Genomic DNA, 20,626 nt, shown 5'->3' on the forward strand with positions numbered 1-20,626 from the left:
GTTATTAATGCTCTGTAGACAGTTGACAACAGTATTAGATAACATGACAAAACTATGGAAGAAATTCCAGTATTAGATAAAACAGATGATTTCCTAGGTTTTGATAGAAGAAAATGTGGCAGTTTTAAACTCAATTGGCAGAACTTGGTCTTTTATGTTTAAACCCACCTTGAAACTTTTGTTTTCCTGTAATTTTGTATGAGTAAGATATAGCACAAATAATCAGACACCCTATTTCAAAATACAGCTTTATAGTAATGCGATTTTTCTAATTTACAGCATAGGGTTTCCTGTAGTAAACTATGTGGGGACACTTTCTGTGCAGCTCAGTGTTTTCTCTGAGTATATTAGCACTAATCTTTTAACTGTTGAATTGGTATGGATTTTATGTAGTGGAAATTATTAGCTGTGGTTTTATTTAAAACAGTACTTATTATTTCCAGGGTTTATAAAAAATGTCTTTATGCATATCCCATATTTGTGTATCCCAAGTGGATGTAAAGTAGGAAGTGAAACAATAAAATGCTGAGAATTAATGGGAAGCTGGAAAGTAACTTCAGAATTGCTTAACTGAAAATTGTTTTTTTACCCGATGGGTCATAGTCATGTTAATGATTTAAATTCTGTAATCCTTGCTTCCTAAACTAGGAAATATTATTAGAGATAATGTTAACTTCATTATTTTTAGATTGTTTCTTTAATCTTAGATGTAAACCTGTCTGTTTAAAAAAGTCATTTTGGTCAGTAGTCTGCCTTAAATAAGTACTCTGTGTCCGTTCTCCAGGAAGACCAAGCGAGTAGGTTTTGCTAAAATATTTATCACTCTGCAGTGATAGGTGGCAGCTGTCTGAGGATAGTTTTACCTGAAACTATACGGATTTTTTACTTCTAGTCAGAGAAATAATGAACTGTGTGTTCCAGGCTACTTGAAGTAATGAAAGTGTCTGTGCAGTTTCATTGGAGGAATGTGTGTGACTCACACATTGACAATATATCTTTTATTCTTTTCTCTTGTCCTGTGCCTGGCCTTGTTAACAGAATTTGATACTGAGGTTTTTCACGTGTTTGGTGGCTTTATGCAGATGTCACTGAGCTGATCAGATAAGCTTACAGTGTTGCAGAGCCCTCGCGGGAAGTAACCGCAGCTATGCGAGTGTGAGAGAGCAAGTTTCTGGGAAAGGAGACAGTTCCCCGAGAGTGAACTCATATCCAGGATGAGGCAGTATGTGCAAGTTCCAACTGTTGAGCAAGAAAAAGCCTATGATTATAATTCTGCTTTTGAGCCGAGGCCATGTATGTGTTTGGGTAGGTGAAATTACCATTTTCTGATGCTGGGGGCTGCGTCTTACTGTTCTTGTGTAGAACAAATATGTGCAAAAAGAAGTACCTGTAAAGCAGCTGGTAAATGTGTACAGTTATAACATGAAAAATGCCGAAGTACCTGTGCAGCTGGTAAATGTGTACAGTTATAACATGAAAAATGCAGATTATCGGACTTCTTTAGCAGAAGAGAATGTGCATGTTTGAACTTGGTAAAAATCTCACTTTTGGAGAAGCAAACAATATTTTTTAAACCTTATACATTAACTATAATGTTACAGTGCAGAATTCTCTGTAGATATTGCTTTAACCTTTATATTTACTTGCATAAAATGATGTAAAGATGTGTGCAAGGGGGAGGCCATTAAAATATAAATTTTGTCTGACACTTAAAAGGAATTGTAATAGGATTTTTCCTCAATAAATCTGCATAAAATGGAACAGGTTTGTTTTTTTGGTTTTTTTTTTACCTATGTTCTATAGACCTACAAAACAGTCTATTTATGTGAAATGAATGTGTTTCCCCAAATAAATTTTTACCTGTTTTTAATTGGTATCCAAGAAGTAGCGAATCCATTTTGAGTTGCTCAGCTTCTATCGATCTTTGACAAGATTCATCTTTTAGTCTATGTAGTAAAATATTCCTATATTCCTATTTTATGGGTTACTTTTAATGTAGTTTGGGGGTTTTGTTTTGTTGTCTTTTTGTTGTTGTTGTTGGGTTTTTTTAAATATTCATACATTCTTTAAAGCTATTCCTACGAATTTTTTAGCCTTTCATGCTTATATCAAAATGTTATAACTGAGCAATGATTAGTAGTTTTCCCACAAAATCTGTATCGTGACTGTTAACTATTCTGGTTTTTGCTTCAGTTTGTCATTTATCTCTGTGCTGTTTGGAGTGCCTGTCAGTTTTATTTCTGACAGTGCTCAGCTTGGAAGCTGAAAACTTTGACAGATTAAATCTCACTTTCTGAGTCTTGAATGTTCTGTTTAATGTGGGAAGTTCTTTTGATGGTGTTTAGCATCATAGTTTTTTAAGTTCATACTTTGATGATACAGAATTTTGGACAAGTTTATGGGTGTTTTTTTCCCCATATAAACAGTTCCATAATTAAATACATAGCAATGTAAAGATACTGCCAAAATTCAAGATGAGGAGGAAATTTCAAATCTTATGCATACTTATTGTTAGGCCTTTTTTTGGTGTCAAAATTCACTCTGTTCCATAAATTTAGAGAGCAGTATTTCAATAGAGCAATATTATGTTTCCATTAAGTGAAACCATCTGGTAAGACTGTCAGAATGAGTTGATACTGTTACTTGATCTTTTTTATCCATCTCAAAGAAGTAACTGGATCCAGATTTTATGTTGATTTTATGTAATTAGCACAGGTTTGAAACACCATTTTAAGATTTAAATTGCAGTTCTTTGCAAAGATTTTCTTCTTTTTTCACTTAAAGAAGAGAGAAAGTAATTCCAAAAAGTATTTTTAATTGCCTGTCTTGCAAAATTTTAGATTCTTTTTCTGCTCTTGTTATGTTTTAGGTAGTTGTATGCTATAGTTATTGTCAGAATATTTTGTTATATTTAATACTAATCAAATATACTGTTTACCATGGACCAAAGTTAATGGTCAACCTTAAGGTAGAAAACTTAAGTACAAAGAGTGCTGAGCCAAAGAGTGCTGCAGAGTTTCATACCTACCTCAAGAAATATTTAGCAATAATACGTGGGTTTTGGTGGATTTTGATGGTCTTTCTTGAATTTCCGAATATGGAATGGTATACACAACAATAATACAGTACTCCTTTCTTATTATGATTTTACTTCTAAGATGTTACATGGCATTGCTCTTAATAGAATGTTTTTATAGAACTGTCTAAATTATTTCTATTTTAAGTCAAGTAGGATTTTAACCTCTTTTCATACCTACATTTTCCAGCATATTAAAGAACTTTGATTTTATCTACTTCATACCTACAGCTTTTATGAAAATGTAGATTTTTACATTTGTTAGACCTCCATGAGTAAAACATCAGCAGGAGTGGTATGAAGAACTTGACAGTAGTAACAAAGTAGTGTTTAACAAAAAAAACTCTCAATATTCTGGTTGTTTGTTCTTGAGTGCTTTTGTGTTTTCATAATTATGTATTGAAGTCATAAGTCAGTGTTGATGTTACTGGTGGTACAGGACTCGAAGTCCATTGCGGAGAACTTCGAGTTAATGCACAGTTTTAAAATCATAGATCTATATTCAGTAATTGTTTTTGACTAAATAAGTGGCAAGAATTAAGTTGTCAAAGTATGAGCAGAATGCATTTTTTGTCCAAGAGACAATAGTATCAGAAAACAGTTGTAATTGAGGGAAAATGTCTACTCCTGTAGAGTCTTGTAATTAAAACAAAGTACAGTAGGTGAAATCTTTGTTATGAATCTCCCATATGTTCTGATAAGTGTGGTTAAAAACTTCTAAGATTACTTCAATATCTTAAGTAAAGAAGTACAAGTCTTGATGCTTTTGCAGAGAAATTGTAATCATCAAAAGTTTCTGCCAAGATACCCTTTATTGTTTGCATTTTTTTACTGTTGTTAGCAGTGTTAAAAGGTTTTTTGAGTATGTAAATGGATATCTTTAATAAGATGTTTGTAAGGTATTTAGCTGCTCTGAATCCTTCAGGTGTTTTGACTCGAAAGACAGGAGCTGCATGTCTGCTTGTTACCTTATTATTGAATGTGTAATTGTTTACTCGGTGGCTTTTGTGCATTAGAGCTGCTTTGGTGTTGATCTGAGGTTTGACCAATAAGTTAATCTAATAAGATGCCCACTAAAACATTAAAACCTTATTTGTCAAAAAAAAAAAAATTAAAAACAAGGGTGTAAGTCTACTCTGATAAACAGATGGACAGATACGTAGAAACTTTTTTTTTTCTTTTTGCTGAGTTTTAACCTAACTCCAAAGTTCTAGTAGTTTTTAGTGCTAGAAAAAGGACCAAATAATGCTTTGCTGGTTTGCTACCTTTTTAAAGCAGGCAGTATGACTTAAATTAATAAAATTGAAGTTACATGCATTGTTCTGATTATATGGATTAGTAGTAGAGTAGAAATGAAATTTAAAAAAACCTCATTTCTCAGCTTCAAGTGACTGTCATTTCACTGGTGCCCAGTAAAAGGAAGGATAAGGGATAAGGAAGCCAGAGCATGTTTTCTGTATTGGTTTACATTGATTTATATGGGTGCCTTTAAAGCAGATTTCATTTTTGTTTTCTTTTTTTTTAGAATAATGCACATAATGCACATTTGAGTGTTTTGAAACAGTCATTCAAAATGAAGATAAACTTGCAAATGAAGTAGCTTTGGATTTAATATGACTCAATTTTAAAATGCCTTGACTTTTCTGCATGTTTTTAAGTGTGGATGGCAGGTGCATTTCTGGTACCCGAGATCCTTGCACATTTTTGTATTGCAGTGTGACAGTCATTTTGCTTATTCAACTTACTTGTACTTACTTTCAGTTCCCTTGGTTTTGCTTTCTTGCTGATAGCAAGCTGAATTCAGTGTTATCTTCTTCCTCCATGCTTGTCAGCTTGTCCCTTCAAATGAGTCCCTAGGACTGCATCCTAAATCCCGTTGGGTAAATCTCTCCGCAGGAGTTTGCTGCTGCTGTGCTGCGCTGCGACCTCGCTACAAGCGTCTGGTAGACAACATATTTCCTGAAGATCCAAAAGTGAGTCATGACTTTAACATTTTAAGGGATTGGTGTTTGAAAATATGTGATTATACCTTGTGCTTTAGCAATTTTTAAAAATTTTATTTTTTCTTTTCTTTTTAACATTTCACCATAAATTCTGCTTTAGCGCTTAATAGCTTTAAGAGAGGTTAGTAGAACAATTTATCTGGAGAGGGATCCATGGAAATCATCTGGTCTAATTCCATTTCCAAAGCAAGAATGCACACTGAAGAATAAAATTAGTATGTTTTGCTCAGAGAAACAGAGACTTCATTAAACAAGGTATTGGTAGCACTTAACTTCATCACTTTTTAGAACCACAAACATTTGCTTTCTTGTGGTTGCAGGTGCGAACATTTTCTGGTTTTCTACAGGATTTTAATTTTTTAACTCTTGACTTACTGACTGTGAACATTTTTATAGTTCTGCTGGACTGTTGTAACCCAGAAAGGTTTTTCTGTTGTTTTTTAAAAATTTTTCCAGATACTCATCTACAATTTTATTTTTTCATTTCACTGTAACAGTCTTGGAGCTATATTAAAGCCTAACTCTTACTCTCTGTGAAAATAAATAACTTCTATTTACCATAATCATTTGACAGTTCAGAGTGATCAAGAGCTTATGTTTCTGCTGCTCTATTTTTTAAGTGTGTTACCAAATTTTTATATTTTTTGTTATAGTAGAAGTGAGCAGCACAGTCAGTATTTGCATAATATTTGGCTTATATGTTTACAAAGTATGTTGACTTTTTTTAAAATGATGTTACTGAGTGCCAGGTATTATGTAAGTGCATAATACTGGCTTTAAAGGAAATGTTTTCTGTGTATACAGTATATTGAATGCATGGAACCCTATGGTTTTATGGTTTTATTTGTTCTAATCTAGTTTTTGATACAGTTGTAGAAATACCTAGAAATGCTACATCTGTAGTGTTTTAGTTTAAATCTGACTTAGTAGCTCTGAGCTGACACTTCTTAGTCTCTGCTTTGGTTAGTATTCATTGGGTCAGTGGAGGACACAAGCCAGTTCATGATGTTTCCCTTGAGTTGCACACCTTCTCTATGGTATCAGAAGATTTGCTTGATAAAGTTCATTAATCAGTAATGAATGTCTTAAAAGCTTTTAAGTAATTTATTTGAAAATAAATGTTTTTATACGCTTCCATGGGAAAAAAAAAAAAAACAAAAAGCCTTATCCTGTTTACCTGATAATTATGATTATAACCTCATCTGAGCAGATCCATGTTATAGTTCATGTTGGAACTAATATCTTAATCTTTTACCTGACAATTCGCCCTCAGATGCCTGGGGGCCTGCCTTGTTAAAGATCTGACACTGAAGAAATAAAACATTTAAACTACAATATTAAATATTTAAACTACAGTCTTGTTTGTAAATTTTATCAAAATTGTGCATTGAATATACTTGGTGGGGGGATGGGAAGAGAAGAAAATTACATTTTGCTATTAGGAAAGAAGTGTTTCTTAGAACGGATAACATAGAACATATCTCATTACATACCTTCTCTTAGAATACCCATTCCCTCAAAGAAATGGTGGAGCAAGCTAGTTGCTTCATTTCCTTTAAAAATATTTGTTTAATGTTGCTGATTTTTGAGCTAAGGTTATGGCAGTTTTGCTCAATAGTTTGGGGTTTTTTTTCAATAGCTTATTTCCATCTGTAAGGCTCTGGTCTTTACTTCATTTCCTTTAAAAATATTTTATTTGTTTAATGTTGCTGATTTTTGAGCTAAGGTTATGGCAGTTTTGCTCAATAGCTTGGGATTTTTTCAATAGCTTATTTCCATCTGTAAGGCTCTGGTCTTTAAATGTTAACTAGAAAAAAAGGAAGAACACTTGGAACGTTTTTTATTTCCTATGAACTCTTTAATTTTCTATTTTGTATTTCTGTTTCTAGGATGGTCTTGTTAAAGCTGACATGGAGAAACTGACTTTCTATGCAGTTTCTGCACCAGAGAAGCTGGATCGAATTGGGGCTTACCTGGCAGAGAGACTGACCAGGGATGTGGCCAGGCATCGCTATGGGTAAGGAGAGAAGCCATTAAAAATAGATGCTAACGACTCATGGAATTTCATCATGTTTGTTCTGATCAAGTCTGGAAAGCAAGACAGACCCAGTCCCTTTGTGGTCAGTTATCCTTGTCTGACTGCCAGTTGCTCACCATCCGGCTGCTCTCACTCCTGCTCAGCCAGATGGAGAAGAAAATAAAATGGAAAGCTCATGGGTTGAGATAAGGACAGGGAGATCTCTTTGTCCTGATGGTGGAACTGAGTGACTTAGCCTGGGGAGGATTTATTTAATTATTGCCAATTAATGACAGAGTAGCATAATGAGAAATTAAAGTAGAGTTTAAAAACATCTTTCCTCTAGCCATCTTTCTTCCTGGGCTCAAATTCACTCACAAGTCCATTACCTCCACCCCACCAAGCAGTGCAGATTAGGGCTGGGGACTGTGGTCAGCTTGTACCATCTTATGTCTCCTGCTCCTTCTTCCCCACACTCTTACCCTGCTCTGGCCTTGGGTCTGTCCTTGTAGGCAGTCCTTCAAGAACTGCTCTGGCATGGCTTCTTTCTCAGGGTACAGTCCTTCAGGAACAGGCTGCTCCAGCATGGGTCCTCCATGGGATCACAGGTCCTGCCAGAAAAGCTCCTGCATGGGCTGCTCTCCACGGGGCCTGCCAGAAACCTGTTCCAGCTGGGCCTTTCTGTGGGCACCAGTTTCCTTCAAGGCTCCAGCAGGGGGTCCTCCATGTTCTGCACTGTGGATATCTGCTTACCTGTGGGCACTTCCAGTGTCCTTGAGGGGCTCTGGTTTGGGAAATGGGGGTCGATCTTGGAGCTGGCTGTGTCTGTCATGGGGGCAACTCCTGGCTTCTGACAGAAACCACCCCTGAAGCCCCTTGCTGACATAACCTGGCTATGTAAGCCCAATACACCCTTGAATGGCAGTCAGGATATAGGAAAACAGCATTACCTTTCTTTTCAGCCCTTTTGGCTAAATAAAATATTTAAGTGAGAAATATTAAGTCTAAGAAGGGGCAGGAATTGTTAAAGAAAAGCAGCATCCATCACAGACCAGCATTTTTTGGCCTTCGTGACATCCAAAGCTGTTTTTATAACTTTACAGAAAGGGTAAATGGCCAACACTCAATTCTATACTTCCCTCCCTCCTACACCACCCCATCTCCTCCCAAAAAAAATAGAAAAATAAAGAAAATATGGAAGTAGAAAATAGCCCCAAGTGTCATTTTTATGCCGTGGGAAATATGAACCTTCCGTTCTTTCTTTTCTATTTTTTATGGTAAGATCCTAAGTAAAACTAATTGAGTTAATGATAAATGCAATACATCTTTATCTGTCTCTAATTAATTTTCAGTTATGTTTTAATTGCCATGGAGGCACTGGACCAACTTCTAATGGCTTGCCATTCTCAAAGCATAAAACCATTTGTGGAAAGTTTCCTTCATATGGTGGCCAAACTTCTGGAATCAGGCGAACCAAAGCTGCAAGTCCTTGGGACTAATTCTGTGAGTAAGCTCAGATGCTAAATCAAATCAGAGTAAATCTTTCCTTGGGAAAGGAGTTTGAGAAGTCTTCAAGGGTCTGCCAGTTGACATCAATTGAAAGATGTCGTCTGTAGCAGGGTGTATCCTTTGGGCCTAAACACAGAGCAGATACCAGCTGGAGGCAGATAAACTGTTTCCCTTCAGTATCCCAAATTCTTTTGATGTGTGGGCTCGTTCCCTCCAAAAATAACTTCTGGAAGGAACGGGAAAGCTGTGCTGTGAGTTCATGTTTAGAGTCTTTAAGCAGTCCTCCTGGAGCCAGTATATAGGTAAGACAGTGTTTTGTTTTCTGGCAGTGAAGCTACATGGAAAGATCCTTGTTAGCTGAAAAGTAGCTTTGAGTGTTGCAATCTCACTGTTTTATCAGCTTAAATATTTCAGGATTCAGATCCATTATGATTATGCTTGAAGGGCATAACTAAACGTGTCAAAATGAAGATTTAGAGATCTGGTTTTCCAATTAGATTGATGGGTGCAATCAAGAGTATAGCTCTGTCATACTTGACTTCTGACTGCTATATTTTCCAGCTGGTAAAATTGGAATTTCATAAATTCCAGGATTGTAATGTGGACTGTTTTCACTTAGATTTATTGCTTTTATATGAGTATTGAGTACTTGCTTTTCATGTAAATTATTGCCATTGCTAACAGTGGGGGATTTCTTTGTGGAATCAGTAAAGCTGTTGAGCTTTTGGATTTGGCTCCCAGCTGATGAAATTAAATGGAGTTGCAGCTCAGGAAGACAGGAGAGTGTAGTAAACTGATATTATCCCAGAGCAGGATTTCTTGTTATGGTGAAATAAAGAGAGTTTTGCTGTAATGTAGGGTAGAAGTGTCCCTTGTTCCCCCACTAGCAGGGCAGCTTTACTGAGGATAATGAGATGTATAGCTCATTATACATATAAAATTTTACTTATTTATTTAAATATCATGGAGCCAGGCTACCTTACTTCTTTTGATTTGTTTGTATAATAATGCCTGGGCAAGTCCTTTTAGGGAAGTTACTTTGGAACTTGTTTCCTAGGCTGCCAAATGGCAAAGTGTGCATCACTTTCCAGTTGTTTAAAATCATTGGTTAGTGCCAGCCTCCACTCTGATGTACAAGGCATGTGTCATTTCAAGATGCATGTTACTGAGCAGGACTCCACTTAGGGTAATCTGTTTGATATTCCTGTTGGTTCCTAAGTCTTTTGTGAGTAAAGGAGATTAATGGACTTCCTGAATTAGGAGATAATTTGTGTCTGTCTTCTATAAAACTCACCAAAAAAAGGTTTCTCTAAATGAGAGGAGAAACTCTGTGAGGAGAGAGAATTTTTATGGCTCTTCAACAGCATTCCAAAACCTTATTTTAGCCTAACTCTGCCAATTTCCCTAGGTGCTTTCTAGAGTTATTGAAGACAAAGGATACAAGTCTATTTGTATTGACTTAGAAGGAACAAGGGTAACAGCTTGTCTGTTACCAAGGGCACTGCCTTACTGTGTTCTTAAATTAATTTTGTTAGATTAACAAAGAAAGTTTACTGCCATATTCAGCCTTTTTTCTCTCCTCCATAAGGAAATAAACAAACAAACAAAAACCAAAAAGCAAGAGGAGACGATCTGGTGACTGAATAATGCTTCATGTGCTTTAGCTGATGAACTGCTTTGGAGTGCAAACTGGTATTGTCTAGAAGAGAAGAATGGGTTGTATATGAAGTAAATGTCTTTAAACTGGTGAAAAGTCAGGTAACCTTTGAAAATTTTACATAGTATTTTTAGGAAATTCAGTTTAAGGCCCCTACAAATTTATAGTATGCTTACATTTAAAATATATGGAGTATGACTGTGGCTCTAAGTAGATTTTGATTATTTTCTACCCAAAGCTTCATTGATTTAGAAAGGCAGTGATGTCTTTGAAGTAGAATTCAAAACTCTTTACTTGAGCTCTAAGGTTTTTTCAGCCTCACAGATTTTGCTTCAGCTGCAGGGACTCTTGTTATTGGTTAAAAGGGTTTCAAAGGAAGCAAATCTCTGTACAGAACATCTTTGAGTAGTTTAAAGGCTTGGAAAGATTTGAAGCTCCCACTGCCTTCTGCTTGTGTTTTGGTGACTTCTAGGTATTTGGTTTTGTATGTGGAACTTACTCTACTTGGTGCCCTATATTTTAGGGGAAAAAATGAAACTTTTACTTAGCTGTTTGTCATCTTAAATTAATTTTGGAATTTAAATTTCATTTAATTTATAGCAAAAAGTCCATTTGTTTTTGAAAAGCAAACCTGAAGATGACTATTTTAAATAAATAACTGGGTTTTATTTATGCATTTTTAGGCCTGATCTTCTGGTTACATATAATTAATTTGTTGCATTTATAAATTATGTTAGCTTTATTCCTACAGCAGCTGTTTTTTAATTTTTTTAATAATACAATTGTAAATCAATCTATAGAAGGCTGATATTTAAAAATGGTAAAATTCAATAGTGGATATAATGAATAGGTGTTGGGATTTTTTTATATAGACCAAATTTCAAATTGCTAATGTCTGTGAGGTTCAAAATAGTTTTTTCTAGCATGGAAGATGTTTTTATAGACCATGTGCTAGCATAGCATATGCTGGTCAGGAAACTGAAAAAATGTGGTGGGAAAAAGTGATATCTCCTTGGTTTATGTGTTAAGGATCTGAAGGCTGATTGCAGTATGCTTTTCCTTAGAAATTTATGACAATGCTGTATTTCTCTGTCTTATTTTCTTGTAGAGTTTCAGTAACTGAGTACCATGTAAAGTATCTCCGATGCTCAAGTACAAAGAATTAAATTTATTGCTTAGGTCTATAGTGTTTATTACTAGGATAGAAGTGACAAGCTTTAAAATCTTTCACCTTGTGGTCAAAATTTTTTGGAATAAGAGATCCAGTTTATATCTATTAATCTATATCCAGTTTATGTCTATTTCTAAAGTTTTTTAAAAAGGTTCAGAAAATTTCTTTAGTGGGCAGCTCGTCAAGAAAAATTAGATACATAATTTAGTAAAATTTTCATCTTAATCCATATTTACAAGACTCAGTTAAATACAAAACCTTATAAGCTAATTTGGAATGCTGATGGGGTGAATTCTTTGTATTTTGTCAGTAAGATATTGGGGTTTCATGTGAAAAATAGCAGATAATATATGGAACCCAGTATCACCACATTTTAATTATGTACCACAAAAGCTTCTTTAGTTGATAGGGTTCTTCCTTTTGTAAAGGCAGTTTCTTTGTAGGAGCAGTGAAGTAATGATCCCATCAGTGACAGTGTTGAGCTTCCTGTGTATGAGAAGGTGGCTGTTATTGATGGTTGTCATAATTTGTAATTTAAAAGAAGATAAACAGACTCCCAAGTGGAAAAGTGATCAACCAGTGCCTGAGACAAGACTTTCGTATTTGTTAGTCTTGGCTTTTAAAAGCAGTTGGTTTGGGCAGAATTAAGTGCATATGTATGTAAAAATAGTATAAAATGTCAACACTTTGAAATTAAGCTATGTCAGAATTCTTATTCCCAGCAGGATACTTACTTGTTTGCCTTGTCTGCAGCTTGCTAATCTGGAAATAGGCAATGAAAACTTACCCTTATTGCAAGATGCTTCTTTCATTCCATGTACCAATACAGAATTATGTGCTGGTAGTGATATAATACACAATGGAACAATTCCTTTTCTAGGATGCCTCCTCTGTCTTTTTAATAGGATTTAAATCTCAGGGAGACAGATTAACACAAAACACTCTTTTCTCATTTTGTGGGTTATTAAATTATCTTAGAAACTGTGTGTTTTCATCTGCTAGAATTAAATCCTTTAGGGTCACTCAAAGTTAAGTATTGCTTCCCCCACTGGTATTTGTGCTCTCTGGTTTTGCAGTTCCATGGCCACACTACTGTGACCCTGTAAGCCAACATTCCATTGCTGATTTTGTTACACAACTGTACATGTGGTGCTCAGGAGAATTTTTATCCAAGGGGCACAAACTAAAATAGAATGTGAAATTATCCATCCTATTCCAATAAAACTGAAAGTGTCAGGTGACCAGGTATTAATAAATAAACTAAATCACCAGTTTTCATTGCTGAGAACCTTGTGATCATTTTCATACTGTCTTTGTAAAGTTAATGTATCCAGTGTTTGAAGCTTTTCTCTTTAGGAAAATTGAAGTGTTGTCCTTCTGGCATTTGTTTGTTGTAGTGCATACAGAAAGGTCACACTTCTCGTTAAGGCTGTGCTGTGTGGTTTGTAAGAGTCTTACATTTATAGGAGATCATGACTTCCCATGTGACACTTTCATAATAATGAAATACAGTACCTTGGCCTGTGAAAAATGGTAACTGCCAATATCAGCACTGTCTTTCTGTGTTTGAAACAAGAGAAAATTGCAGGCTGCAGAAGACAGGTTGGGGAGCTCAGATATGAAAAAAATAATTCTCGGGTCAAGCCTAGTATTCTTATAGGGAGACACTTTAAGTAACATAACTCAAATATGATGCATGATGATCATTCTTGAATAAAACTGACCTTCTTTAAAGACATCCAGGGACCATTAAAAGTTATGATTTTTCTCCTAATGTACTTGCTACATAATAGTGATAAAACAGCATAAATGCGTAGAAGAAATTTTGTCCTTGAGAACTTCTAGGATTTACTTACAGGGTTTACATGATCTCTCTTTCCAGGTAATATGATCCAAATTTCTCTACTCAGTCTGGAACAAACATCTTCTGAATAAATAATACATTTTTTCTTTACTTTGTGACAGATTTATGTGTTTTTACACTGATTGAATTTTATTGGTTTCAAAATAAATGGAAGTAAGTTACTACTAATGTAAGTTCCTTTCTGTACCTTCTGTATTATAAAATATAGAAGATGCTTATACTGGTAAAACTTCCATAAGTTTACCATGGGATGCTTGAAAGCATTCACTGTGACCAAATGTTTACATCTACAAAAGCTTTGCAAATAATTCCTAGGCAAGTGCTTGGACTTTCATAAGTGTTTTATCCCTTTTCAGGTTGAATAATTGTTATATTTGAAGTTTGTTTGAAAATATGTGCTTACGAGTAAAATATTCTTTAACAGCAATAACACCACCACCACTGCAAAGTACAGACTGATGTCTACTGTAAAAACCTTAAAGTTTCTATGATGGAATGGAATTTTACATTTTACTGGATGACAGTGCACAGCTCAAAATTGTTACCACAGACAGCTTTCCTGTGGCCTAAATGCTCAGTCATCTGAATGCTAATCCTGGATTGTGCTTCAGAAATGCTGTATGTTCAGTGGGTGAAATTGTTTTGTTATACACATGAGGACATAAAAAACCTTTGCCCTTTCTGGATCTCTTACTCTGCATGCTGTTTTGAAAGGTGTGACTTCCATGTATTTGTGTCCCTGCTGCAAAACTGCCCCCCTGATACAGGAGAGGTACTCAGAACAAGGGAGTCCCTGACACTTGCTTGGCCTAAATTCATCATTTGTTCTTACAAAGCAGTTTCTTGGTACAATAAATCTTTCTGTTAGCAAAACATTTATTAGAGTGTATTAAGAGAGATTAATACCTGTTAGGAAATCCTGTCAATCAAATAATCAGTACTTCAGATAATAATAATATTAAAGGCTGACACTAAATGCAACATGAATTACTATTCTCATTCTCACAGCCACTCCCCACAATGCTCTTCTTCAGACTTTGTTTCCATTATTTTCCATGCTTTTATGGAGGTTTTCTGGGTGAATCATTTGTAGACTTGAGCACTTGAATGTCTGGAAAATATTAAGATAATATTGTTTGGGGATTTAATAAATCCTTGGCCTTTGTACCTTATTGAGATGTAAGAACTAATGAAATTCTTGTCTGAAAAAAAAAAATCTATGTCTGTTTTGCTAGTAACAATTCCAAAACTAGGGAGCCACAGTACATATGAAGCATTGGCCAGGATCTCTTGAGAAAGAAATTATCATTTTTATAACTCACTCTATTGGGGAAAACATGGGTGCTGTTTGTAGGTCATCTTTCAGTCTGTGGCAGTGGACCATACAGAATGAGATTTTACCTTCTGTCACTTTTTTACCACCTGAAATACAGTATATTCCTAACAGAAGGACTTGTAAAACGGACTTGTACTATACAATTTTGTTCCATTTTCAGTAACAGCTGAGAATGTACTATGAATGTATGAACTACATAATTTTCAGCTGTTCCTGTAGCTTTTAGAGGGTGAACTGGTAGTGCAGCTGAAAGGGATAACTGTTCTAGCTAAAACAGAAAAAAAGACTAAACAAAAGAGTAGAAAAAAATGGTTGGGTTTTTTTTTTTTTCTGAAATACACAGCTTTGAAAACCTCAAACCCTCCACAAATCAGCGTGCTGTAGGTTATGCTAAAATGCTTTGGGCTTGTCTGGATGTCTGTGGGTAACATGCTGATGAAAGCAGGTTTTACATCATGAAAAATACAAAGGAAATGCCTCAGCCTGTGCTTAGGAATTGATAAAAATGGTGTGAGTAAAAGCAGAAGGATCTTAATGGAACATCACTCTGCTTCAGGGCAGAACCAGTGCGGTGTTCGACCTTTCCTGACAGTGTTTTGTTTTGCTTTTTATTTCCCTCTGTAGTCTGTTCTTAGAACTGTCTGTGATGGAGAATCCAAAATGTCTTTAGGCAGTCTGCTCACTTTAGAAAGGAGAGGTTTTAATGGCTAACTTAGGCTTTGCTTCAATATAAGCCTTTTATTGATTTGCTTATTACCATTGGACAAAGAAAACTATTTATTCTGGTTTTTTAGCTGTCTTCTGTTCCTTTTAAGACTGATACTTTTTAGGCAGCTGTAGTTTAGGTAATTTGGTGTATTTTGTTCTTTTACAGATGTTTATCTAAAGCTTTGTCCATCTCTTGAATAATTTGAGAACTCTATCAGTTAGTCACCATTTCAGTCTGTGATGTTTCAGCTGGATGCACCACTTCATTTAAGGGCTTATTTGGCCCAATTAGATAGCAAAAGTTTCTTCATAGGTGCCATGAGTAATGCAGATGTATCTTAGTATTGTTCTGTTTTCCATGCCATCATATTGGCATTGACTAAGTTCCTTTTCTTCATTCAGCTGTTTCTGGCTAAAATGCTGTTTTGCAATAACCATTCCCAAATTGCTTCCTAGGTTTTTCAGGCCCTATTTCCAATTGTTCAAAAACCAGGCATCAAGTGTGCCTGCAGCTCTGGCCAGCTTAGTGTTCTTTGCAAATTTGATGAGCCCAGTCTGCTCATCTAAGTCTCTAGTGAAGCTCAAATCATATTTTTGTACTGTCATGATTTACAAGTGTTTCCTTATTTTTTTCCAAACTGTTGTACATCTCTCTTATGGGGAGTGTTCTTTTGACAGTGTTTTTCTAGCTTTCCTTTGAGAATTTTGTGTATTTTTTGTCAACAGCATCACTGAAGTTTTGACAGATGCTGCTTCATCTGGATTCACAAAAGTTATTTACTTGTCATAGGAATAAGATGGATTGATGTGATTTGTTCTTGACAAATCCAAGTTGACTGTTACTTACCCTTTTGAGACTTTGTAGATGTTGGCAAATTGGCATTTTTTTCAAGTGTTTTTCTGTGAATGGACTAGAGTTGACTGGATTATAATTCCCCGACTCCTCCTTTTTCTCTTCTGTCTAGACAGAATTGACAGAATGCCTCCAAGTTTATTTCCCTTGAATTTTGGTACATCAGAATGTTGCTAGGTAACCTGGTAGTGACAGATTTGTGTTTGATTGCTCGGGCTGCTCTCTACAGCTGCCTGAGAGAGGGTGTAGCAGGGTGGGTGTCAGGCTCTCCTCCCAAGCTGAAAGAGATAGGACAAAAGGAAATGGCCTCAAGTTGCATCAAGGGAGGTTTAGACTCGATATTAGGGAAAATTTCATCTCTGAAGGAGTTACCACCGTTGGAGCAGGCTGCCTGGGGAAGTGGCTGAGTCACCATCCCTGGAGTTCTCTAAAACAAATTTTAGTGGTGGACTTGACAGTGTTATGGTTGGACCTGATGATCCTAAGGGTCTTTCCCAACCTAAATGATTCTGCCAGTTGATCATTCACTGGTAAAACAAGTTTTAGTGGTGGACTTTACAGTGTTAGGGAAATGGTTGGACCTGATGATCCTAAGGGTCTTTCCCAACCTAAATGATTCTGCCAGTTGATCATTCACTGTTCAAGTGTTAGATGTTTCCATAGTGCATAGTATGTTGCATTTCATACCGTTTCATGCTTCCATAGCTATCTAAATGAAGTTCTTGAGGGAAGACTTTAAAAAGAAAACCCTCCTATTGAGATTTTTCTTCTCTGAAGTTCTAAAGTGTTGTCAAAAGTGGGTTCTTAATGCAGTTACTTCATGTTACTTGTTAAATTAAGCTTAAATTAAGCTTATTACTCATTATTCTGTTTTAGAAAATTGGTATTAACAGCTTTTTAAAATGTATTTAATTTTTCCAGTTTGTCAAATTTGCCAACATTGAAGAAGACACACCTTCGTATCACAGACGCTACGACTTCTTTGTGTCGCGGTTCAGTGCCATGTGTCATTCCCGCGACCCCGATCCAGAAATACAAAATGAGTAAGTGTCATTCAGCAGGAATTACTGAAAACTGTTGACACATGAATACTGTCTGTAATACAGCTTTTATTAAGGTGTTTATTGGGCTAGTTGAAGAAGAAAGTGACAGTCTGACTTTTTGAGTAGCATCAAATATTGCAAATCTTAGGTAGCTAGAACTCCTAGGATATTTAGGTGTTATTTTACCTTAGTACTGCATGTTGGATTGTATGGATTTTCTCCAGAAAGGCACCACTTTTTACTGTAAATGCACAAGTTCATAACTTACTTGAGATATTAACAAGGCTACTTATATGAAAAACAAAAGCATATATTAAGCTGCTGTTTGAGAATTACTCATTAAAACTGTGTTTTCTTAGATCTGAAGTATGCTCATGTGTGTGAAACTCAAGAGCCTTCATGAATGGGAATTCTATTTTTCCCATTCTTATATAAGTGCCACAATTTGTTTTCCTGCAGCTCCTCCCTGAAGGATGTGTCCTTCCCAGCAGCAATTTTCTCCTTGTTTGTACATCCCTCTTCTCTCCTTTGTGTGTAACCCTATTCAAACTATCTCAAAAGATCTAGAATGAAATTGTATTCAACTTGAATGCACAAAACTTCATTCAGAAATGGCTAAGATACAATCAGCTACAGATTTAGGTATTTACAAAATGAAATCCAAACAAAAATATTTACAGAACTTGGTTACCTTTGTAGTTCATCTTAGAAATGTTTTAATTCAGTGAATTTGACTGAGCAAGGGCTTGTTTTGTCCATACCTGAATCAAGATTTAAAAAATGAGGGTTGGATTTTAAGACAAATAATTAAAAATTTTAAGTCTTGTACTGATTTCATTTGATAGCTGTACTAGCTTCTGCTTGTTTTCAGGAAGTAAATTCTCTTCCTACCATTTATTGTAATTTGCTATTATCATTTCAAAAAATAGTATTTTGCTATTCATGTCATTGCACAGATTATATAATGGATAATTTGCTATTATCACTTCAAGAAATAGTATTTTGCTATTCATGTCATTGCACAGATTCTCCTGCAAGCTATTTTTGTTTAATAAAATGATGACAATAACTAGCAGATAGACCAAGTCTTTTTTTGAACTTACGTAATTTTTGTTTCTTTCTATTATTTCATTGTTGTTGATTAGTTCTCAGTTGATTTCATTCAAATGGTTTAGAATTAAAGTGGTGGTTCATCCTGAAAGCTATTTTTGTTGAATAAAATGATGACAATAGCTAGCAGCTAGACCAGGTCTTTTTTTGAACTTATGTAATTTTTTTTCTTTCTATTATTTCACTGTTATTGATTAGTTCTCAGTTGATTTCATTCAAATGGTTTAGAATTAAAGTGGTGGTTCCTTTTGTCCATCAGGTTTAAGTAGACAGAATTATCCTTTGCTTTCCATCTTGTGAATCTTTCAGAAATCTTTGAAGATCTTTTCTAATCCTTAGCCTTAATTACAACTTCTAATGGGACAGTCACATGGCTGTGCTCTTCAGCTGTGTTGTGGTAGCTTCCCATTTTTCTTCAGCTCTGGAATAGGCTGAGATTGTGTGAAGTTTTAGCTGATGGATGGTTGATTGGGTAGAGTTGGTGGGTTTTATCCAGGGAACTTTTGTCAGAGGTGATGCACAAAGTTTGAGTCTTCGTTGAGCAGTGCCAGCTTTATCCTTACAGGCCATCTTCTGTTCAGTTGTTTGTTTTGTCAGTTTCCTTACTGGCTTTAAAGGTGTTCAAAGAAAGCATGGACAATCTTAATGGTTGGCCAGTTTTCCCAGCTGCTGCTTGTGAAAACCTACTGGAATTCCACAGTACTTAATTACTGCTGCCAGAGCCCTGCTGGGAAGTGCTGTGTTGCTCAGCTTCAGTAACTCCTCTTTTCCTTCCTCAGGATCCGAATTGCTGGAATCAGGGGCATTCAGGGAGTGGTCCGAAAAGCAGTTAATGATGAGCTTCGAGCAACTATATGGGAACCTCAGCACATGGACAAGATAGTGCCATCACTGCTGTTCAACATGCAGAAAATAGAAGATATTGACAGGTAAGTGTATTCCTTGCCACTGGCGTGGTTTTTTTAAGCAATCTCTAGGCTAAATTTTTATGATGGATATCCCTTTTCTTTTCAGTGGAAGCAACAACTCACCTTTACTTGCTGAGGCTCCTTGCAATTGTTACTATAGGTTTGTGTAATGGTTCTTAATGTTTCTTGTCTTAAAATCTTTTCAACCACATTTATTCACTTGTTCAAGATTCTGTTGGACTAAAAGTTATTCTAGAAATTATATATCCATATTTTGACTCCACTAAAACTCTGTGTTTTAGTGGATCAGGTGCAGAGATGAGTAAGCAAAGGCTTTTAGGTGACTCAAATGATTTTGCAACTTAGATTTGTTAGAAATTGAGGTTTTAATTCCTTTAGCCATTAGTAAGAACTGCTTGTCCTGGCTGAAACAGTACTTAGAGTACTGAATTAAAGTTTTATTTATATGTAGATCACCTTCTCTTTTTGCTTTCAGTGACTCCTAGGCATATTACTTGCCACATTTGCAAAAACACATTCAAAAAGGTGTCTGTGACAATTAAGGTTGAGGTGATGCCAGTCACCTTACAATTGAAAAGTCATTTTTTTTGGTCCCTGTTTAAACACTGTGTAGGTGTAAAAACCATTTATTGGTAGCACTGGGAAATTTCCATGAAATGAGCTTCAGCAGTGCAAGCAAATGAAATATTAATTCCATGTTCAATTCTGGCTGCTTCAAAACTTGCCTGCTAAGAGGCTTAGCAGCCTTCCTATAACAACGAGCTTTTCGTGCTTTCACTCAGCTTTCTAGATCTCTCAGTTTCTCTTTTTTAGTTTGAGTTGTGGCATTTATTTTTCAATTCCTCAGCTTTGTTTTTGTTGTGTTATTTCTGACTGCCAGTACCTGTCTCATCTCTAAAACAAATTTTCAGACCAAATAGCTAAAATCTATAGTTGTCTGTCTGTCCATGCCTTATCTATTTACTGCATATAACTGAGGGCCCACACAATATTTACAGAAATATCCACTTGAATTTTACATCTGAAGAGTGAACTGAGTAAGAGAGAAAGGTTTCTGAAGCTGCTCTTTGAGCAAGGAGAGCCTGGTTTGCCTTTGTTTACTCTTAAAGGGCTTCTAGCTGCAGGTGGGCCCTTTCCTTTGGTACTCTTTAAGGTGCCCTTGGGCATACACTTTCCTTTTCATAGCAGAAGTAAATTAACTACTGATGGAAAAATGGACTGAAGTAGGATTTGGATTAGCTGCTTAAAGTGGATCAGTTTATATGTATTGCTGGAATGATTTTTATCATCTGTGGAGCAAGGCAATAGTAGTGGTAGAAAAACAAATCTGTCAAAAAGCAACTTATATTT

General features: G+C 35.7%; 1 protein-coding gene across 4 annotated transcripts in view; it reads left to right on the plus strand.

Annotated features, from left to right (window-relative positions):
• EFR3A (EFR3 homolog A) overlaps window positions 1–20,626 on the plus strand; it is a 76,973-nt gene that overhangs the window by 18,504 nt on the left and 37,843 nt on the right. For all 4 annotated transcript variants that reach the window (XM_041488096.1, XM_041488098.1, XM_041488097.1 and 1 more), the window contains 5 exons: window positions 4,973–5,049; window positions 6,969–7,096; window positions 8,449–8,599; window positions 17,116–17,237; window positions 19,127–19,276. In XM_041488096.1, coding sequence (XP_041344030.1) covers window positions 4,973–5,049; window positions 6,969–7,096; window positions 8,449–8,599; window positions 17,116–17,237; window positions 19,127–19,276 — 628 coding nt within the window. Of the gene's footprint in view, window positions 1–4,972; window positions 5,050–6,968; window positions 7,097–8,448; window positions 8,600–17,115; window positions 17,238–19,126; window positions 19,277–20,626 lie in introns of those variants that run through there.

This window comes from Pyrgilauda ruficollis, unplaced genomic scaffold, assembly GCF_017590135.1.
Source record: "Pyrgilauda ruficollis isolate IOZ18807 unplaced genomic scaffold, ASM1759013v1 scaffold87, whole genome shotgun sequence".
NCBI lineage: Eukaryota > Metazoa > Chordata > Aves > Passeriformes > Passeridae > Pyrgilauda > Pyrgilauda ruficollis.